This window comes from Diadema antillarum, unplaced genomic scaffold, assembly GCF_040938485.1.
Source record: "Diadema antillarum isolate AM-2024a unplaced genomic scaffold, OU_Dant_1.0 scf00000071, whole genome shotgun sequence".
In the NCBI taxonomy this organism is placed as follows: Eukaryota; Metazoa; Echinodermata; class Echinoidea; order Diadematoida; family Diadematidae; genus Diadema; species Diadema antillarum.
The window spans coordinates 9,136,227-9,158,982 of NW_027270960.1; the positions used below are offsets into that span (position 1 = coordinate 9,136,227).

Consider the following 22,756-nt stretch of genomic DNA (forward strand, 5'->3'; position numbering starts at 1 on the left):
TGGTCTTTTTGCGTCAGACCAAAGACCAGCACGTCGTCACTGATGTTGATCACGCCATCGATGTCACAAATGAGCAGTCGAATTGTCTCCTGAAAAACTTCCGCTGCACTATTTATTCCGAAACTGAGGCGTTTGTAACGAAAGGTTCCCTTGTGGGTGGCAAATGCAGTGATTTCGCGTGATGAGGGGTGCAGCTCAAGCTGGTGGTATCCTTTATTAAGGTCTAGCTTCAAGAATACGACGGCCCCATTGAGACGATGAATGATGTCGTCGACCGTCGGTGTGCATATGCGTGATCGCGTAATCGCTTTATTGGGGACACGCATGTCCACACACAATCGTATTTGCTCAGGCTTGTGCGGTTTAGGGGTCACAACGATGGGCGATATCAAAGGCGTAGGGCCATTCACGTGTGATGATGTCCGCTTTTTCGAGGTCGTGGAGTTCCTTCTCGACGTTCTTTCTCAAGTGAAAAGGAAGACGACGCGGCGGTTGTGCAACCGGTGTGACGTTTTTATCAACTTGAAGACGAACAGGTCTTCCTTTCAGTTTTCCAATCCCTTCAAAGAGAGACGGATAAGCACTCACGATGCTGTGATGAAATTTAGCACGATCACGGTCACTTACACATTCCAAGGATTTCACATTGTTCACTGATCCGTGAACTGTTATCAATCCGATCTCTGTGGCGGTCGTGTAGCTGAGCAATGACGTAGAGAAGTTGCCAGATACCACATAGAATTCTGTTGTCACAAGCTTTGCGTGGTCATCGACATGGGACACGAGTGTGCGAAATTTGCCGATGATGCGAAGAGGGTCACGGGATCCATATGCAAATAAACGTATTCTGGATCTGTGCAACTTTGGCCTTAGGGATAGCCGATCGAAGTCTTCTTCTCGAAGTATGTTCACACTCGCCCCAGTATCGAGTGTGAGGGACATGTTCTGTCCTCCAATTTCTCGTCAGCCCATGGTAGACGTCGATTACCATTCAGAGCATGAACATGGAAGATGGGCACCTCAGATGCATCGCTGTCTGCGTAATCATCCGATGATTCATCGTGAGAAATGTGGTGCGCGTCGCGGCGATTCCTTTGCGAATACCTGTTATGTTTGGCAGACTGCTGTCGACGACGATGATCATGGGATGAAGATGATCCGTCCCGATCACGTTGGTGCGACTGCGGGTTCGAGCTGTCCGTGTTGTTGTGAATTGGGGGTCTGCAGGCTTTCCTGGATCGACATTTCCTCGCAAAGTGGTTAGGCTTGCTACAGTATATGCAAGATTTTCCTCTCGCATAAAATACTAGACGGTGAAGGACACTGGACAGTGAGACTGAAGCATGAAGTGGTGGACATATTTATGAAACACTGTAGTATGGACATAACATGGTAGACATAACATGGGTAGTTGGGTGGTTGGATATTTCACCTAAGTATTCCAGTTTCTTTTCCCCTGACTGAAATCAGAAAGTCTAAATGCTACACTGTGTGTGGATGTGCCAATGTGCAAAACACGACGTGGTTTCACTTTCAAGTTTAGGAATGCGCCATGTTTGTGGCTACTGCAAGTTCGATGGATCAAATGTGCCGCATCTGCGCTTAATGGCTTGATTATGGTGAACACTTTACATTCAATACGAAGAAATCATCATGTCTTTTTATGAGCAAACAAACAGACAGACAAGACATAGCAAAACAAAGATGAACGAATGTAGTTAATTTTTATTTATTAGTGGAAAAATGAGCAAAGAAAATGGGATTCCATCGGGATTTGAACCGGAGATCTCCGGATGCTAGCCCGGTGCTCTACCGACTGAGCTATAGAAAGCCCTAGTTCAGTGTTCGTCCCAGAAACCCTAAATTCTCAATGCTCAATTTTTATTTACACACACAGTACATGCAGAGAGAGAAAGTTAGTGACTCCTCATAATCACACTGCACAGGTGTAACTGGCATGAGTAGAAGTTAATGATGTTCCTGCACTAACATGTAACTGCCCAAAGGTAAACACTAAAGACTGTGCAATCAGCATACATAATCCAGGATTAGTTAGAAGAAAATTCTTCTAGTAAAGAAAAAATATCCATCTGATTAGTATTACGGATGGCATATTGCCTTTTTCGATATTACCTGATTATAATCTTTAAGCTATCTACTCTATAAATTTGGATTTGATTGGAAGAACCGATGTAAATTATTCAAAGAAAAACTGTCATTTTTGTGGCTTTTCCATGCGCAGAACTGTTCTACAAGCTCTACCTTACCTTTTTTATGCCTCCGCCACGAAGTGGTGCCGGAGGCATTATGTTTTCGGGTTGTCCGTCCGTCCGTCCGTCCGTCCGTCCGTCCTTCCGTCCGTCCTTCCGTCCGTAATGAATTTTTTGTGGACAAGGTAACTATCAAAAGCTTTTGAGATATCCTAATGAAACTTGGCATGTATGTGTATTAGGGGGTGAAGTTGTGCCTATCAACTTTTGGGTGCACATGCTCAAGGTCAAGGTCAAATACATAAAATCTCACTATTTCCCTCATATCTATGCAATGCCTGAAGATATTTTCTTGAAACTTAGTGTATACATGTATTACCCAATTAAGATTCTCTGGTGAAAGTTTGGGTCATGAGGTCAAAGGTCAAAGGTCAAAAGGTCAAGTAAAAATATCAAAACTTCACCTTTTTTCTCTGTATCTTGGAAATTGTTCAAGGTCTCTTCATGGAACATAGTATATATATACATGTACTGACTGGCAGTGATTATCTAGAGAATTTAGGGTTCATGGGGTCAAAGGTCAAGGGCAACACTTTAAAATTTTACTAAATATTTCCCTCATGTTTGTGCAATGCCAGCAGGATTTTTTTTTTTTACACTAGGTGTATGCATGTTTAACCTAATAGAGATTCTCTGGAAAGTTTTTTTTTTCTTTTGTTTTTGCCTCAAAGGTCAAAAGGTCAAAGATCAAGTGAAAGTGCTGAACTAAGTTTTTCCTCCATATCTCGGAAGTGGCTCAAGTTATCTTGAAACGTGCTACATATTTATGCATCTTCTGCCTGACAGTGATTATCTTACGAATTTTAGGGTCAAAGGCCAGATGAAAATGGTAACAATTTACTATTCAATACAGAAATTGCACTTTTTCTCCATACCTTGAAAATTACTCAATGCATAAATGTATGAATGGGTCAAAGTCAAGTTAAAGTCCGTAAATCCCAAATACATGCTCTCCTATTCATCCAATTAAACCTAGGTGATGGAAGGTGAGCATTCAACACATTTGTGACAAACCTGTCATTTTAACATTTGCCAATTTTGTGAAAATGTAATCACACATTGTCCACATGTACTATTTAGACCTATTAGGAGAATCATGCATTATGGCGGAGGCATACCAGTCGCCATAGCGACATTTCTAGTTTTAAATTGGCAGAAGAGAAGATGCTTCTTTCCAAATCCACATTAGGGAAGGGGAGGGGAGGGGCTTCCTTCTGATGCGACATTTACGTTTGATGTTTGTGGAGATACAGCTTGTGGAGGGGATGAGCTTCTTTCCAACTCGACATTCACATGTGGTGTTGGTGGAGATACACTGTACAGCTCGTGTAGTTGATGAGCTTCTTTCCAAGTCAACATTCATGGGTGATGTTGGTGGAGATACAGCTTGTGGAGTTGATGAGCTTCTTTCCAAGTCAACTTTCACGGATGATGTGGGTGGAGATACACCTTGTGGAAGGGATGAGCCTTTTTCCACATCGACCTTCCCATTTTTTATGTCTTATTAGTTTCTGGAATTAAATCCTCCCCAAATAAGGCCCAGATTGCACCAGAGAGCATCTAGTACCCCTGAGCTTCCAGGGCCCTGGACCCCTGCTGCAAGGGACTGCGCGTGTGTGATGTTGGCACTGCGCGTGTGTGATGTTGGCACACATTTCTCAGTATTTTCGCAAGTCGCCCCTTTGGAACTTTGTGTGCCCCCGCCATGAAATTCTGGATCTGCCACAGTTGTTATATTCAATATGACTGGCTTGTGATCATGAGATGCATGTAGAAACAATGGTTATGGTTCCAAAGTGTCTTCTGGCATCGCTGCCCACTATTATACACAAGAGTTTTCTAGTAGAAGTAATAACTATGTGGGAAAACCATGAAAGAATATATAATGGAAAGCTTTCCCTATGGTCATATGGGGTAAATTTGTACCATTTTATTAGCCATAGTGCTACATCAGCATTGATATGTGACAATGTATGCCACGTGCATGAGATTAACCTTCGTCTCGAGATCTTTGCTCTTTAGGCTGCTCTTGGTCTCTGTTCATTTCGTGATCATCCTCACTTTGCTCTTTGTTCTGCATAATTTGGTCTCTGTCCGTTTCCATATCTCCCTCATTTTGTTCTTTGCTCTGACCTTGTTCTCGCTCTGTTTCCAGATCTTCCTCTCTTTGCTCTTCATTTTCAGAATTACCACTGCCAGTGTACTTCTTCAGTAGCTCTGCTCTAACGCTTACCTGTCATAACGTCCCCACGTCAAAACGTCCCCGAGCCAAAACGTCCTCGGGTACGACCAAAACGTCCCCGGGCCCAGCTGGCACCAAGACGTCCTCAGGTCAAAATGTTCTATGTCATGAATTTTTAATAAAATCTATGAATTGAAATGTTCATACAAGTATCACTTATCAATTCATAACGGTAAATGTGAAGAAATTTTGTTATTTAGAGCAGCAAGCCAGCATATTTCTAGAGTCTTGTGATGAGAATACGTACGCGAGATAGAATTGTCAACAACAAACTGAGCTCGACCATGGCGAAACGTGAGTAGAATTTGTGCCCTTTGCGTAATAATTGTCACTTTGTTCACATCAAAATAAATAATTAGATCATGGAGAATGTGATGTAAGGTCATATTTAAACAGAACGATTCATACCCATTTGAAAAAAAAAAAAGATTTAGTGAAAGCAAAACAACAAAATCTGGGTGACTTCACCGAGTTGCGAGCTGTAATGCCTAATGTTGCGCGGCTCGGCTCGCTGGCCTTTGCCACCCCTGCCGTCGCACCCGGCGGTACGGGTCTGCGTCGTCGGGGGTTGAGGAAGCTGAAGCCGTCGCCGTGCACTGGCTTTCATCAGGAGTTTTCACTTTTACCTTATCAACACATTTTTTTAATATCATTTATGTAGACATAAAATATTCTTTTTCGATTATATGAATTCTGTCATTCTTTCATGTAGTTTTTGGGGCTACAAACTGAACGATTTCCAAGAAGAATTTCATCTTATTCTCGTGCACCGCAGTTCACTGAGCTTGAGTTGACAGCTGTGCTGGCGCCGCGCTACCCACTTCTTGCAGCTGCAGGTCTCCCATACAAAACCTTGAGTACTACAGTGTACATAAGATTTTAATGTACATGTGTAATTTATGAAGAAATATAATGAATAAAATACGAACACTGAGATGTGTCGGGGGAGGTGCAGAAGACCACAGTTGTAAGCAGAAATGTTTGAAAATAATGGCGGCCTTTGGGGGAAAAATAGTGAGCATGGAATAAAAATTATGTGCTGAGGCCTGAGAGTATTGTTGACCATTCATTGCTTTGTTCCAATTCAAGTTATTCAACTACACCTGTATTAATTGAACTAAAATGTATCGGCCAGAGCCGAACCTGGATCTTATGTATATTTAGCCTTTAATATTTTTGCTCATGTGCATTGATATCGTGCTCTTTTACCATTAGAATAATTACAGTAACATATAGAGTAAAGGAGGGAGTTTTCAGCCACTTAAGGGTTTTTTTGCAGATTTTGTTGAACAAGACAACAAAACCGAATTGAACAACACATGAATTGTATTTAGTACCTTTTTATGAATTGTTCAAGTACTTAGTACCTTAGCATATCGTATATTAAACCTATAACTGTACGAGGTATTTACCATGGCAACATGGATAGAAACAAAGGCTTATTTGGAGGGAGTTTTCGGCCCCCCGGGTGAGTTTTCAGCCGCCCCTAAAAGTGTACAATAGCTAGTATTCAAGACCCAATTCCACTTTTTTTTCTGGTTTAACATCATTGAAATGTTTACTTAGTGTTGGTAAATGTCTTCTGGATTTTGTAAAAAACAGTTTAAAACCTCAACTGTGCGAGATATGACCATGGCAACATGGATAAGACAAGCTTACTTGGAGGGAGTTTTTGGCCACCTGGGCGAGTTTTCAGCCACTATATAGTGTACTGCTGGGAAGTATTGATCTTCGACACTAAATCTTTGCAACAAAGAGCCTGGTAGTTGTGGCTATGGATGTAACACAGGCGATTGATATTCATTTAGTTTGAACGAAGATAGAGGGCAAAATTTGCCAAGGTGGCTGAAACCCCCCCCCCCCCCCCCCCCCGTGCTGAACTTACCCTCCCTGACTCGCAAGTTGTTGAAATAAAACGAAAATATTACACCTTTTTAAGACGAAAATGTTAAAATTAATGATGTATTATGTTATTGCCTTGCTCAGTATCAGGTAAAGTTTTATTTGAATAATGCTATAAATATTCCGCACCAGCAGTGGAGTACCGTTGGTTGGTGGATGGGGTTCACAGCCCCCCGTGCTGAGACCCCATAGTCACCGGCTGTTCTTTAAGATTACTCTCTTACTTAATAAATTGGATAAATCATAATTCATAATAAGTTCATAATTATTTACAATGATTTGTGTTCATTTACTCCATTATTAAATTAGTAACTCTGTAACATTTGTTTTAGAATGCGTGCATATGTGTGTGTGTGCGTGTGTGTGTATGTGTGCATGTGTGCATGTGTGTATATGTCTGTACGCGTGTGTATGTGAGTGTGTGTGTGTGTGTGTGTGTTGTGTTGAATGCGGGGCATGTGTGCTCATATTATGCGTGTGTGTGTGTGTGGGTGTGTGATGCAACTGCATCATATGTATTATAAATATGGGGTTGGACAATAAGTGATGAGAGAGGGCGCTACATATGAATGTAAGAATGACCCAAGTCCTGGACTTGGGTCATTCTTACATTTATATGAAACTCAACTCATCTATTTTAGGCGTTTCCAAGGTGATTTACGATTTATGATTTCACTTGTTCCCTGGTGAATTTTTCACTCAATTAATCAATACAGTATTAACATTATTTTAAAAGTACAAATCTTTCTCTCTGCTTCTCACTCACTCATTCTTTCTCTTGCTGTTTCTCTCCCATCTAAATTCATTTAATTCCTTTAATGACACAAAAAATACGCAACTCATTGAATTCCTTTAATGATTTTTATTTCATTTACATTTCTATGGACACAATTAATACAAGATGACTATGTATGACAATGAACAATTATTATATGTTATATACGATATAGTCGTCCCACAGTTCAAATAGCTGTCCCTGAGCCTGTCTGTATTGCTTGCGCTGTCGACGTTTCAGTTTGTTTGCAGAGAGAAGACGGACCTGAAGGTGTATCAATGTTGCCTGTTCTTGAAGGAGATGTACCAGTTTGTAGAAGGAGAGGTTGGAACTCTTGGTGTGTCGATTAAGCATGCCATGCCAGCCTTCGACGTTGTGTTTTTCCTCACTGCTTCGTTGAAAACTGACCATGTGCTCGGTGTCCACAGTGTGCCATCGATCCATGTGGTGCGGACGTACTCTGCGAACTCAGCCAAGTTGGGTGTTGCTGCCTTCCTCGAAAGATTGAGGAAGATTGCAGGAATGTGCAAATCAAATCAATCCAAAGTCGGCGCCATGATGTGAGAACATCTTCTGAGCAGCTCCTTGGCGGTCTTGTTCCCGGCGATGTAGTCGTCCCACAGTTCAAATAGCTGTCCCTGAGCATGTCTGTATTGCTTGCGCTGTTGACGTTTCAGTTTGTTAGCAGAGAGAAGACGGACCTGAAGGTGTATCAGTGTTGCCTGTTCTTGAAGGAGATGTACCAGTTTGTAGAAGGAGAGGTTGGAACTCTTGGCGTGTCGATTGAGCATGCCATGCCAGCCTTCGACGTCGTGTTTTTCCTCACTACTTCGTTGAACACTGACCACATGCTCGGTGTCCACAGTGTGCCATCGATCCATGTGGTGCGGACGTACTCTGCGAACTCAGCCAAGTTGGGTGTTGCTGCCTTCCTCGAAAGATTGAGGAAGATTGCAGGAATGTGCAAATCAAATCAATCCAAAGTCGGCGCCATGATGTGAGAACATCTTCTGAGCAGCTCCTTGGCGGTCTTGTTCCTGGCGATGTAGTCGTCCCACTGTTCAAATAGCTGTCCCTGAGCATGTCTGTATTGCTTGCGCTGTCGACGTTTCAGTTTGTTCGCAGAGAGAAGACGGACCTGAAGGTGTATCAGTGCTGCCTGTTCTTGAAGGAGATGTACCAGTTTGTAGAAGGAGAGGTTGGAACTCTTGGCGTGTCGATTGGGCATGCCACGCCAGCATTCGACGTCATTATTTCTCCTCACTGCTTCATTGAACACTGACCACATGCTCGGTGTCCACAGTGTGCCATCGATCCATGTGGTGCGGACGTACTCTGTGAACTCAGCCAAGTTGGGTGTTGCTGCCATCCTCGAAAGATTGAGGAAGATTGCAGGAATGTGATCCGCGGGGAGGTATGGCAGGGTGAATAACATGAATTCCTCTTTGTGTGTATATCACTATGTCACATTTTGTCAATCCAGTCACACCCATTTGAAACTGAATCTGACTATACCGTGAAGACGAGTTTTTCTATGATAATATACCGTCAAGTACTTCAAGATGATAGTTAGGATCTTGGAGGGGAATCCTCTCTGGTTCAATGTTACGGTGCTTGAAAGAACACTTAGTAAATTTCTAACAATTTAGGTGTGTCATAGCAACTGCCTGAGATGATCCCATCAGGAGAAGCACCGATGTAAGGTTTGTCCTTGATGCAAAACAATCCACATTCCTGAACTTTAATATTCTTGTGTTTCGACCCTTCTTCAACAGAATGCAGTTGCCTTGCCCCTTCCTCTTTCTCTTTTCCAAATTCAGTAGAAGCGCTATTAAAGGGCTTGGATGTACCAAGAATGCGATCCTTCAGGGTCTTCAATGGATTTTAAGGATCTTTCACAGTGCGTTCCAGCATTAGCAAGACTTGCAGTGATGCATCCCTTTCTGGCTTGTAACCATGCTGGGTCACGTTAGTCAAGATCTTTCATGAAGTCTAAATGTTCATCAGTGGTGTTTAGCACCAAATACTCCTCGAATGCGATTGACCATGGCATTTGCTTGTACTCTTGATACAGGGAGTGTATAAGGTACGTGCGATGGGTTCTCTGGTGGTGATGAAATAAGTTTGAGAAACAATGCCCCAGGGTGAGTCTCTTCACAGATCTAAAAATACAATACAATACAATACAATCAGATCATTTATATCGTGCCCTCACACAGTCAATGACTGGTTTCACAGCACTTTACAACAACATTCAGTTACAGATTGGCATCAAAAAGGAAAGTCTTAAGATTCTTCTTGAAGACATCAAGGGATGGGGAAATGCGGACGAACCGAGGTAAATCATTCCACAATCGCTGTGCAGCCGTCACAAAAGCATTGCCCTCGCTCTACTGATTGTTTTGGGTACATGGAGTAAGGTGCTATCTGCACTTGAGTGTAGTCCAGGGCGAGCAGAACAGTATGGAATGATCAGAGATCTAAGATAAGTTGGAGCTTTCCCTTGAAGACACTTGTATACAGTTGTTAAGATCTTGAAAGCAATGCGATGTGCGACTGGTAGCAAATGAGAAAATGAGAAAACAGGACAAAGAATTTTTTTTAAAGATAATCACTCAAGTTTTTACTTCATAGTTTTGGATTTCTTATACCTTCTGCACTGGAATATGCACCAAGGGCCCTTTTCAGTCCTTTAATGATGGGTTTGATGATCAAGTTACCTGGATTACAAGTATTTGCTGATCAAAATTTTGATAAGTGGCACTTATGGTGGGGGGGGGTGGAACTGATTCTATCAAATAAACCATTTTCCGTACATTCATGTACACAACTGTGCTTGGTACATGCATAGAGCTGATATATGTTTTTAAAATGAAATTCGTGCTTAGTTTAATTAGCACTTTCCTTTGTGATTGTACCTCAAAACAAGAATTATTATTCGAGTGGCATATCAAATTAACGCGAAATAAGATAATGATCCTAGAAAACAAAACTGAAAAGAAGTACCGTACATACGGGAGAACTCAACCCCCATAACATTTAGCTCAATGAAATTCAATTTTTCTTGCTAAGTTAGTATTGTAAGAATAATCATCAGCTTACAGAAATCCATCTACGAATTTTTGAAGCTGTTTGTTCTTGCCAAAGCAAGAAAAAATTGAAATTCATTGAGCTAAATGTTGTGGTGGCAGAGTTTACCAAGGGGGCCGAGATTTCCCGTATGTACAAAACAGAATGAGACTTACTTCTTTTAGATTCTGCTGGATGTTCAAGATCACATTTGGTCCAATATCTTTCACAGGGGAATAGTCTTTAAGAGTTGGACCAGGCTTCTTTGGTGTTGTCTTGTTTCGTCTGTAATCTAACTCTTCATTTTTTACTGGAATAGAAGTTCGACGAGGTTTCGTCCACTCACAAGGTTTGTCTGTTCCAACAGCTGTCCCCTTGTCTAAACGTCTTGTAGTGAAGTCTTCAATGTTATTATACGAACTCCCTGATTCTCAAGTTGGGTGCCTGCAGCGAGTCCAAAACCCCTGCGCAAGGCTTATCTGTTATAAACCCAGGTTTTCAAGGATTACTCCTCTTCTGAAAGACTTACACTGGCTTCCGATTCGTAAACGAATATTGTTTAAGATTTTGTTGATTGTACAGCTGTATATAAGTCACTCATCGGTCAAGCCCCCATTACAGGTACATATCTGAATTATTAGTATTTAAATCTCATATACACACTCCCAATTTGCGCAGTTCTAAGGACACTCTTCTTTTGCAAATTCCAACATGTAAAACAAAAGTAACACTGGGATACAGAGCATTTGCCTGTGCAGCTCCCAAACTCTGGAATGATCTACCATTACAAGTCCGGAAATCCCCAACCATTGCAGTTTTTAAATCAAGGCTAAAAATACATCTTTTCAATTTATTGTTCATTATTATCAAGCACATCAGAAGTTTTTGCAGCGCAGAAGAATATATGTCTATAGGTTTTGCGCTTTATGAATTGAGATATTATATTGTTTTATATTTTTTCCTCTTTCTAGCCTTGTTTGCAATGTTCCTGAGACGAACATCATGCGTGCTGCCAGGAGAGATTAAGACATGCTGGAACACATTTTGCATGTAAGAGTGCCCACAGTTTTTTCTGGGAAACTGCTACTCCAAGCCTGTAAGGAAGGCTTTCAGAACTTGAGTAATGGCATCTCTTTGGTGCCTTTTGAGCCACTTGATTGTTGAATGACTCATTGACTTTAGTTGAACCACAAGGAGCTAGTCGTTCAGCATTTCGCACATGGATTTCCAAGAGATTGGTGAGGTCTTCCCGCAGTTCAGGATTTGAGAGAAGCTTTCCTCGTGGGAGGCAACTGTATCTGTATGCTTCACCTTTTTGTTCAGCCTTATGCCACTTTACACAGGCCTCATGTTTCCCATACATATGAGAAACAATATTCCGCAGACCATGTACAACACCTCCAGCATTTCCCCTATTCTGGTACAGTACATAAGAGAAACAATTTGAAATGTAAATCAAAACCTTGTTCTTACTTTGAGCCAGGACCTTATTTTTTGAGGCCAGAGTGTACAGGGCAGAGGAAAAGTTGTTGTATCCTCCTTTGAAGCTTGGCCCTCTTTTTCAGGAACGCCGTGGAGTATCAGGTTGTTCCTCCTCACCCTATTCTCTAGATCATCCACTTTGTCTAGCAGATACATGTTGTCCTTCTTCAGTTTCTTTATTTCCCCTTCCATATCAACGATCTGGATTGTGCATGCTAGGATCTTCTCTTCTTGTCCGGAGATACGGGTAGAAAGCTCACTCACCTTGGCTATCGTGAGGGTCTCAATGTGTTTCTCGAGGCGGGACTCAAAGCCTTCAAAGAACTTGGTGAACCAAACTGGGGGAGATTCTCCCTCTGTCACCTCCGAGTACAACAGGCGTTCCATACCACATTGATTCAGGCCGTCACGTTTACTCGCAGTCGGCGGACACCTGTCCATCCCATGGGGCCGGGAGAGGGGTTTATTACCAGGCACATGCTGTGTAGAATCTAGGGCACGAGGTTTCTTACTATCCCCATCTGTCTTGTGTGTGTTTTTCCAAGGAAAGAGGGTGTTTTCGAGATACTCTTTTTCATTGCCATGATCCATGATTAGATGAAATCACTGGTACACATTAGTTCAAAAAAAAAAAACAAATACTTTTACTGCACCGAAGGTATTCGGATGCTTTTGATAGAGTTCAGCAAGCTGACATGCTTGGTTCGCAAGAACTATGGAGCGCCTCTACCTTATACCAATTTTAGCTGCAGCAGCCTTGCCAGGGTTGACTGCGCTGTTGACTTGCCTAGAGTGAACTCTAGCCGCTTCGTTGCAATTTTTGGAGGAAATGCCCAGACAAGATTTTATGCGCCTCCCGGTAGGGCGTTTGCTAGGTGGTCTCGATGGGATAATCTCCCACTGAAGAGATGTTTGGGGTTGGCGTCTCTGGTAATCATGATAAGTGGTACCCGCGATATGTATAATTGCACTTTAGCACTGTAAATGATGATATTCATTGGATCGATGGATGATATAGCTGCTAATCACCATATTTCCTTTGAAATCAGTACTTTCACATAAAATTATACTCTGTATGCTTTTAAATCACCATCATAATTAGTGTCATTAGACTAAGCATATTTTTTGCTCGGTAGTTCTCTTTGGGGGGGGGGGGCGTTCTCGGCTTTTGGTAGGGCCCGTTCTTGTGATGCGGCCTTGGTTTACCAAGAAATAGTTCTATAGGCCCTACTTGAAAATATAGAAACACGGGGGGTGGGGGGAGTTACTCAGATTTTGTTAGGAGGGAAGTCACCAGATTTAAAAAAAAAAAAAAAAAAGGTAGAGGCAAAATTTAAAACGGGGCCAGCACCAGTGTATTTTAAAGAGGGGGTGGGCAAGATGACTCATAAGTGAATTTATTGAAGCATTAAATGAACAGGTGTCTCTTTCCCCCACCCTCTTCATTTTTCCCTTGTCTCCTTTTTTCCTCCCGTTTTGTTTTTATCATTTGACATGCCCCTGCCAACTGTAGCGTCATCCATGAGTAAAACCAATCTTTTGGATCAATTATTTTCCCCAAGGGGAAAGGGAGAGGGGTCTTCATTGAGCTCATAAGTGACACTTGGTCACTTGGTCTAGGCATTATTAATGAATTTCAAAATTCTGTGTTGAGGCTTGGAAGTCTTGACTAATTAAGCCCCATCAGATGAATCAACCAGAATCAAAATCCACTGTTTAATGAAGGAGATGTATCCTCTCCATTAATTTCTGAAAAATTTTTAATACATTTTCTTATGCATAATTAATGAATTTCAGAAATTGGTGTTGAAGTTTCGTAGTTCTAAAGAAACCATCAGAAAAAAAACCCCAAAGAAATATAAAATCTAGTGTAAAAAGTCGAGGAAGCATTTTTGTAAATTTCTTTTTTAAAATGCATGAATTTGCATAATTAATACATTTCAGAATTCTGTGTTGAACTCTTGTTGTCCCAATCAAACCCTAGCAGATTAAACAAGCAGAATCAAAATGCACTGTAAAATGGAGAAGTAGCATTTTCACTTATTTTGGGGGAAAATGCAAAAATATGCAAACATTTGCATAATTTGCATGATTTGTAAATTTTAGCATTCTTTATTGAACTTTTGTAGTCCCAACCATGCCCTATAGATTAAAGAAGCAGAATCAAAATCCACCTTTAAACATAGAAGTAACATTTTTGTTAATATTGATTCCGAAAAAAATCACAAATTTGCATAATTAATGAATTTCTGAATTCCATTTAAAAGTTTCAGAGCCCTTATCTATCTCCATGAGTCAAAGCAATCAGAAGCAAAATCAGCCCAGAAATGACACAGAGGAAGCAAATCTTATCATTTCGAGCACACATACCAGTTATACATACACATACACATACACATGCATGCACACAAACATGTCGTTTCATAGTCCTTTAGTGCATTGTAGACTTTGACAAGTGGGAATAATTATGATTATTTACTTAATCTGAAACTCTACTTCATATTACTTTTTTAACCCAAAAGGAATTATATGAAACAGGGAAGTAAAAGTCTCATTAAGATTAGATGTTAAAAAAGATTGTGGTAGAATATTAAAGCTTTGAGTGTTTTTTTTAAGCATTGATACTACTTACAACCATCCAATATAATTTAGAAGATCTGAAATGAAGTGTCTGAAGTATTAATAAGTATTGTAATTGTCAAAAAGTTTGAATTGTGAGTATACATTGTATTCATTTTGTAAAATAATAGTGGTAAGAGCTGATCGATAATGGGACTAAAGGTGAGAGGTTTCTGAGTGTCCACAAATATCACAATTTTGTAAAAATGTTACAGTACAAACCAACAGCAAATAACTCACTTCATGTCACCTTTTATACATTGTATATGATTGGAACTGTTGTCAGTGTTTCTTGAAATTTGGAAAATTTAAGAACTTTATTGTTTGAGGCCTGATATCAATGTAACTTGTACAGTTTTGCTTGAGCACTGTAAGACTTCAACAACTTTTAATTAAATTTACGTGACATGTTGAAAATATATGACATGTACTTGATACTTGGATGAGTTTTGTTTATGTGTTAATTTGTTTGTGTTTGTGTTTGTTTGTTTTCAAGAATTGGTTCTTCAAAGGATGGAGCCAAACGTATCTTGAGTGTCATAATCAGCAGTGGAAATCACAGAGTGCAAAAATGACAGACTTGACAACTTCATCCATTCAAACCAAATGCTTTTATTCCTACATATCACCTTCGAAAGAAACTGAGTGAGAGCTACATTGTAAATAGATAGTGCAAGTGCAAAGAATTTTTTTTAAATTTCACCTGCTTAAAACAATATCCCGTATATATATATATAGTTTAAAATACATGTAATACCACATATCTTTTAAAATTATGTCATACATTGTCTCAAGAGAGAGAGAGAGAGAGAGAGAGAGAGAGAAGAAGAAGAAGTAGGCAAAGAAGCTTTGAGTATTGATTAGAAAGCTGGTTATCCTCCTGAGATTGCACATTATGAACACAATTGAGTCCTTAGATTATACATTACAAATAAAATGAATGGATATAGATATGCCATAATTCATAGTTTTAAAACAGTTATCAAGGAGGTGTGACTACTAGATGAATGCGCTGGCAATCATCAATTACACACTACCCTAAACAAGATTCACAGTTAATGCCAGCTACCCAAACTCTTGAAGGAATACACTACACTTACATAACATCCGTAGTCGTCAACATTCCAGGTCGGTGCCACGGCATGTTAAATGTCAAATTTCTTCTCATCTGGTTTGTACTGTCATTAGCTTGTGTTGAGGTTATTTTATTCTGCCAGTCCTCATTCTGATCAAATCAAAGTACTTTTTTTTCATGTCAATCATAGAAAATGTTTCAAAGTCATCAGCAATATATTGGTGTAATAGCAAGACAATGGTAAACCACACATTCTTGGTCCATTCTTTGAACCACAATCCTGCATATGAAGCCAATGCAAAATATGAAGATTAGTATGTAAATCCCCAGAATATATCAAAACGAACGAAGAGACGTGAGGTCGCCTTTCACGCAAGTTAAGTTGTATATATCATGACTGGAAGAGGACATTCTACTTTGGGTAACAATTATTGCATGGTGGGGGAGATAAAATCTTGACAATTAGACTGATCTTTTTAAGGAACAGATTACCAGTAGGCCTACTTATTTCTTTGTTACATCAGTCATACACATCATAAATGCACATACCAAGGACTAGTACTCCTGAAAGAGAATAATATTGAGAGCTGTACATAGATGGAATCTATGCTGTGGATTGCAACCCCGGGGATTACAACATCTTGTTAACCCTTTCTATGCCAATGACTTAAATATGCACAAATCCACACACAAACCTACAATAAATGTGGCAAACGGAGGGTAAAAAGAAGTGGGCTGACTGGTAGACCTCTGTTCATGTAAACAGTAATTGATTAATCATTTCTTTGAGCTGCTATGACCAGACTCGCACAGCAGGTCATTGCATTTGCAGTAAAACTTTACAACTAATGGATAAGAATGACTTTATGACATTTGTGCATACCATGGCAATGGCTTCGATTCAACAAAAATATCGAGTTCAGTATCTGAGGAGATACGTGACGCTGTTCTGATACAACAGAGAGTCGGGCTTGGCGGCCACTGCGAGCTCCCACGGGATGTGTTGTCGCCCAAACGAAATACTCTCCACAACCTGGTTCGGGAGCAGCGGCACCTCCAGACATGGGTAGCGTCCTGTCTTGCCGACGGTGCCGACAATGATTCTGTCGTCGCCGAAATCGAACCAGACGAGGATGGAGGGATCCCGGAAGAGGCACCTGGGGTCCGACGTGCTTGAAATCGCCGCTCCTCCACGAGACCCACGCATCTCCATCAGATCGCCTTCCCATGCTGAAACGGAGAAGCAGACGAGTTTTGTAGACAGCGACGAGCAGGAATATCAACCACGGATCATTCAGTCACACAAACTACTTCATGTATTGCATTTCACATTTCAAAATCGTGGTTTCATTGCCGAAATTAATGTTAATCAAGTTCTCGATAGTGCAGGCAGTTTGTCGTACACTTTGCAGTTAGAAAAGCGAAAAAAGAGTTTTACTGCTAGTGCTTGGTTGAACAATATTTAAAAAAAAAGAAGTATTGTGACATGCACAAATGTTACTTTGCTGTTTATGATAACTCGGAATGGAAATGTATATATATATGTTTTGTGTGTTCTTTTTTTATTAAGATTAATAACAGCTCTCATAAAGGAGGATTGCAATTCAAATACGTACAACGCAAGAAAATGCAACATTTTCTGCTAGTCATCTTTTTTTTTTTTCAGTAGGCCTAATACTTTTCTCTGGCGACAGACAGCAGCACCGGAATTAAATGCTTTAAATTCTGGTAATTTCATTTTTACACTTAGCTATACCAAACTGTGATGTGAGCTCCCATTACATGATAGGCTTGGCGTCATCTACAAGTGTGGACTGTGAACGGTCTGGGCCGTGTGAAAAAAGGAATAGGAGCTTGGGTCTCAAAGTTTTACCAAGCAGTTGTATAGGTTGCCTCCTATAAGCATTAGAAAGAAGACAACAACACACAGTAGGCCTCGTTGGAGTGCTTAAAAAAAGCGAAGTGAAAGCGAACCAGACTAACCGTATCGTACCATTAACCATGCCATATTGGAAGCGTTTCTATATATCGGGTATAGTACGGTACCGTACGCTTTAGGAGAGCGCTCAAAGAAACCCACTTGGAGGGATGAATAATAACGACTTACTTATTTCAGTGATGAGCTGACCATTCACATCCATGAGGTTAATGAGTTGGTCGGAGTGGGTGATACGCACGTTCTTCTTGCCATTATTGAGGTACTCCAGCACACGTCGTCTTCCTCTCTGGGTAGAACCTTGAGGGCAAAGCAACAATGCTAAACTGTAAGTATCAAAGGGAAATTGTGATGAATACGTAATTTTCAGTGATCGCATTGGGGGGGGGGGGGGGGGGGCTCCTTTTTTTTTTTTTTTTTTTTTTTTGATAACTGCTCCTGGTGGGGTTTAAGGGCATAACCAAGCATACTTCCGGAAAATCCTGGCTTTTAGTGAGTCCATACTCCATACGGATCTTGAAGTTGGAAGAGGTCCACTTGTTTATCTTGCGCAGTAATGGTCCCGTAATGGTCACGCATTATGTAAAACCACAATTTTTCCCCAAATATTTTAAGTGTTTAGTAAACAGTGTGCTCTGAGTTTCAAATACATGCAATGCCAAGGAGTTTGCTATTCTTGGTCATTGAAGGAAATTTTAAAGGACCACAGAGACATTGATCACAGTCCCTTCACGAAATGAAAAAAACAATGAAAGAGGAATCGTATATTGATTTATATTTTCTTACTTTTTCTTCTTTTTCTCTTCATATGCCGTCAAGTTGCACATATATTTTTAAAGATAATTTCCTTGCAAGAAAAATGAAGTTTGCCAACGTTTTAGAAAACTCTTATTAATCTAATAATGAAACGTTTGAAAAATTACCTTTGTTGACTTTGATGTGGTACTTAGTACCCATCACGCCACCGAAACCATCTGCTACAAAGGTCAGCGCTGACGAGGGAGTGAAAGAGAAGAGCAGCACCTGTCTTTGCTTGTAGAAGAAGTTGATGGTGGAGCCATCGGTTGTGATCCAAAAATCAGTGAATAAGGAAGCCTGGAGGAGATCGGGTTCACCATCGGGTACCAAGTAGGATTTCAGTACGTCACAGCCGAGACATGACGAGACTGAGACTCGCCGCTTTTCGATTTCTGTCGCAGTGATCAAACACAAAAAGTTGTCGAAACAGTTTGGTTTGGGGTGCGAGGATAAATTATACATATCCCGTGCACTCCCGTTAAAAACGAACGCGGTTATAACGAAATTCTCGTTAACAACGAAGTAGAAATTTAGGTCCACATGAGCTATATACTGAATGAACTTTACTGTTCGGACAAACCGAAATTTTAATGTAACGAAAGAATTATAATCTCTGGTCCCGACGACTTCGTTATGTCGGGAGTGCACTGTATGTATACATCTGATCCAGGACAAAATCTAGCTGCTCTCTAGTGGTAAGTAACGAACTTTCCCCGACGTGACGTGTGCCTCACGTGCAGTGGCGTATCTAGGGGGAGGGGGGGGGGGGGGGGCAAGGGTGGCACGTGCCCCGGGCGCCACTCCCCGGGGGCGCCAAAAACGAAAAAACGGGCTGAAAAAAGAAGAAGAAAAAAAAAAACCTCGCCCGGATAGGGGAGGGGGGGGGGGGGGGGACAAAATGACAATATTTATTGTGTTCACACAAGAATTCCACGTTTTGTAAGCTGAAATACAAAAATTTCCGGCTCGCTCGCTGAGCTCGCTCACCAAAATTTATACATATACATATATATAAATGATCAGAACAAAACGTAATGATGACACCGGCAAAATGACAATGTCTATGTGTTCACACATGTCATTTTATATTAAGCAGGAAAAATGTTACACGGAGCAGCGACTACAATTTCTTTCGTTTTGAAGCGGGGGGGGGGCGCAAAAAAAACAAATCAAACAAGATAAGAACAAAACGTAATGATGACGCGGAAATATACAAATTTCGGCTCACTCGCTCTTACTAATTTAGAGTATTTTTTTCAAGTCCCCAGTTTGTTGGTATAAATCGTTATCTATAAGGCCGTCACTATATCTTGATTTGAAGAAATGAAAAGAATTCCATGGTTTTAAGGTGAAATACAAAATTTTTCGGCTCGCTCGCTGCGCTCGCTCGCCAAAATCTATCCAAAACTAGAAATGTCGCTATGGCGACTGGTATGCCTCCGCCATAATGCATGATTCTCCTAATAGGTCTAGATAGTTCATGTGGACAATGTGTGATTACATTTTCACAAAACTGGCAAAATATTGAAATGACAAGTTTGTCACAAATGTGTTGAATGTTCACCTTCCTTGACCTTGGTTTAATTGGATGAATAGGAGAGCAACGGCGTAGCCAGGATTTCATCTTAGGGGGGGCGGTTAGTCTGCGAGGGAGCGAAGCGACCCAACCCTGAGCGAGCTGAGCGAGCGAGGGGGGGAGGGTTTGGGAGGGGGGTGTCCCCCCTCCCACGGTAAGAACTTTTTGCATTTTGATGTTGTAAATGGTGCAATTTGATGCATGTTTCTGCGCGTTATATAGACGTGAAACAGTCCCACTTGTTTAAGGCAGCAGTTTATTTTGATGTAGATTATTATTGAACAATTTGCCTATAAAATGCTATAAGTTAAATACACTTCTTGTATTAACTCTTTTCACTGAATATCATGAACGCGACTGAACCCGAGAGAGCGGAGCGAGTGAAGGGGGAGGGGAGGGTGTGGGAGGGGGGTGTCCCCCTCCCATGGTGAGAACTTTTTGTATTTTGATGTTGCAAATGGTGCAATTTGATGCATGTTTTTGCGTGTTTTAACGAGTTGAAACAGTCCCACTTGTTTAAGGTTGCAGTATATTTTGATGTAGATTATCATTGAATAATTTGCCTATAATATGGTATAATTTAAATACACTTCTTGTATTACTTCTTTTCACTGAATATCATGAACGCGACTGAACCCGAGCGAGCGGAGCGAGCGAGGGGGGAGGGGAGGGTGTGTCCCCCTCCCACGGTAAGAACTTTTTGCATTTTGATATTGCAAATGGTGCAATTAGATGCATGTTTTTGCGCGTTTTATCGACGTGAAACAGTCCCACTTGTTTAGGGTTGCAGTATATTTTAGTGTAGATTATTATTGAACAATTTGCCTATAAAATGGTATACGTTAAATACACTTCTTGTATTAATTCTTTACACTGAATATCATGAACGCGACTGAACCCGAGCGAGTGGAGCGAGTGAAGGGGGAGGGGAGGGTGTGGGAGGGGGGTGTCCCCCCTCCCACGGTGAGAACTTTTTGCATTTTGATGTTGCAAATGGTGCAATTTGATGCATGTTTTTGCGTGTTTTAACGAGTTGAAACAGTCCCACTTGTTTAAGGTTGCAGTATATTTTGATGTAGATTATCATTGAACAATTTGCCTATATAATGGTTTAATTTAGATACACTTTTTGTATCAATTCTTTTCACTGAATATCATGAACGCGACTGAACCCGAGCGAGCAGAGCCAGGGAGGGGGGAGGGGAGGGGGTGTCCCCCCTCCCACGGTGAGAACTTTTTGCATTTCGATGTTGCGAATGGTGCAATTTGATGCATGTTTTTGCGCGTTTTATCGACGTGAAACAGTCCCACTTGTTTAAGGTTGCAGTATATTTTGATGTAGATTATCATTGAACAACTTGCCTATAAAATGGTATACGTTAAATACACTTCTTGTATTAATTCTTTTCACTGAATATCATGAACGCGACTGAACCCGAGCGAGTGGAGCGAGTGAAGGGGGAGGGGAGGGTGTGGGAGGGGGGTGTCCCCCCTCCCACGGGGAGAACTTTTTGCATTTTGATGTTGCAAATGGTGCAATTTGATGCATGTTTTTGCGTGTTTTAACGAGTTGAAACAGTCCCACTTGTTTAAGGTTGCAGTATATTTTGATGTAGATTATCATTGAACAATTTGCCTATATAATGGTTTAATTTAGATACACTTTTTGTATCAATTCTTTTCACTGAATATCATGAACGCGACTGAACCCGAGCGAGCAGAGCGAGCGAGGGGGGAGGGGAGGGGGTGTCCCCCCTCCCACGGTGAGAACTTTTTGCATTTCGATGTTGCAAATGGTGCAATTTGATGCATGTTTTTGCGTGTTTTAACGTGATGAAACAGTCCCACTTGTTTAAGGTTGCAGTATAATTTAGTGTATATTATTATTGAACAATTTGCCTATAAAATAGTATCATTTAAACAATCTTCTTGTATTAATTCTTACACTGAATATCATGAACACCGTCTGTTCAGCAGTCAAACAGAAAAAGCATGCACACGAGGGTGTAGATAGGGGCATATCCCCTCCCACACGAAGGTGACTTTGCGTTTTCAGACCTGAAATTCAGCGATCTGTTGCAAATTTTTGGTGCAATACTTTTTCATCGAAGTGATAAAATCACGGAATTTAGCTCTTATTCCGAATGTGCACCATCTGTGTGTATGTATAAAGTCTAGTGAGGTATATATAGAGGAAGGGGGATTCCTCCTCCCGCTCGCGGAGCTTTTGCGTTTTTAGAATTGAAATAAAGCGATCTGGGTGTAGCAACAGTCTATACTTCTATGCATGGTGGAAGGGGGAGGGGCGGGGGAGCAGGGAGAAGGCGTGGGCGAGTGTTATCCCCACCCTTCCCTTCCGATCGAGCTTTTGCCTTTTTAAGGTTGAAATTGAGATATCTCATCTACGCATTTTTGATGGAATCACCATTTGGGAAATCACACACACACACACACACACACAAAAAAACTGATGGGGGGGGGGGGGCTGAGGGAGGAAAGGGTCGATTAAAAGGCCCGTTCCCCTTATACATGAGGGAACCTTGAGTTTTCGGAATATAAGTGATAAGTCTTGTGCACTCAGAATTATTCATAATTTTTTGTAAATCTAAAAAGTGTACTAAGCTAGGGAAAGAGGCATAGAGGGGGAGGGTTTGGGAGGGGGTATCCCCCTCCCAAGCACGAGAGATTTTGCATATTTTGAATTGAAATTCAACGATCTGGTGCACACTTTGAGTGAAATATTCAAAAAATATCTTATTTGATGAAAGGTTGCAAAGGAGACCCGCTTCATGTGCATGCATATACAGTATACACGCATTTTTTTTTTCCCGCCTCCCAAATCCCCGGTCCAAATCTTAGGGGGGCGATCGCCCCCATCGCCCCCCCCCCCTGGCTACGCCAGTGTAGGAGAGCATGTATTTGGGGATTTAAGGACTTTAACTTGACTTTGACCCATTCATACATTTAATGCAATGAGTAATTTTCATGGTACCGGTATGGAGAAAAAGTACA

At 41.1% G+C, this 22,756-nt stretch overlaps 1 protein-coding gene across 1 annotated transcript; it reads right to left on the bottom strand.

The window, feature by feature from the left end:
* Window positions 1-363: 363 nt before the first annotated feature.
* On the bottom strand, window positions 364-942 carry LOC139717063 (uncharacterized). The gene has a single exon (XM_071628572.1). The coding sequence runs from the start codon at window positions 940-942 to the stop codon at window positions 364-366; it is 579 nt and encodes a 192-aa protein (XP_071484673.1).
* Between the last annotated feature and the right edge of the window lie 21,814 nt (window positions 943-22,756).

What these genes read in the sequence shown, in the direction of transcription:
- LOC139717063 (XM_071628572.1), bottom strand. Translation starts at nt 942, where the DNA reads ATGTCCCTCACACTCGATACTGGGGCGAGTGTGAACATACTTCGAGAA.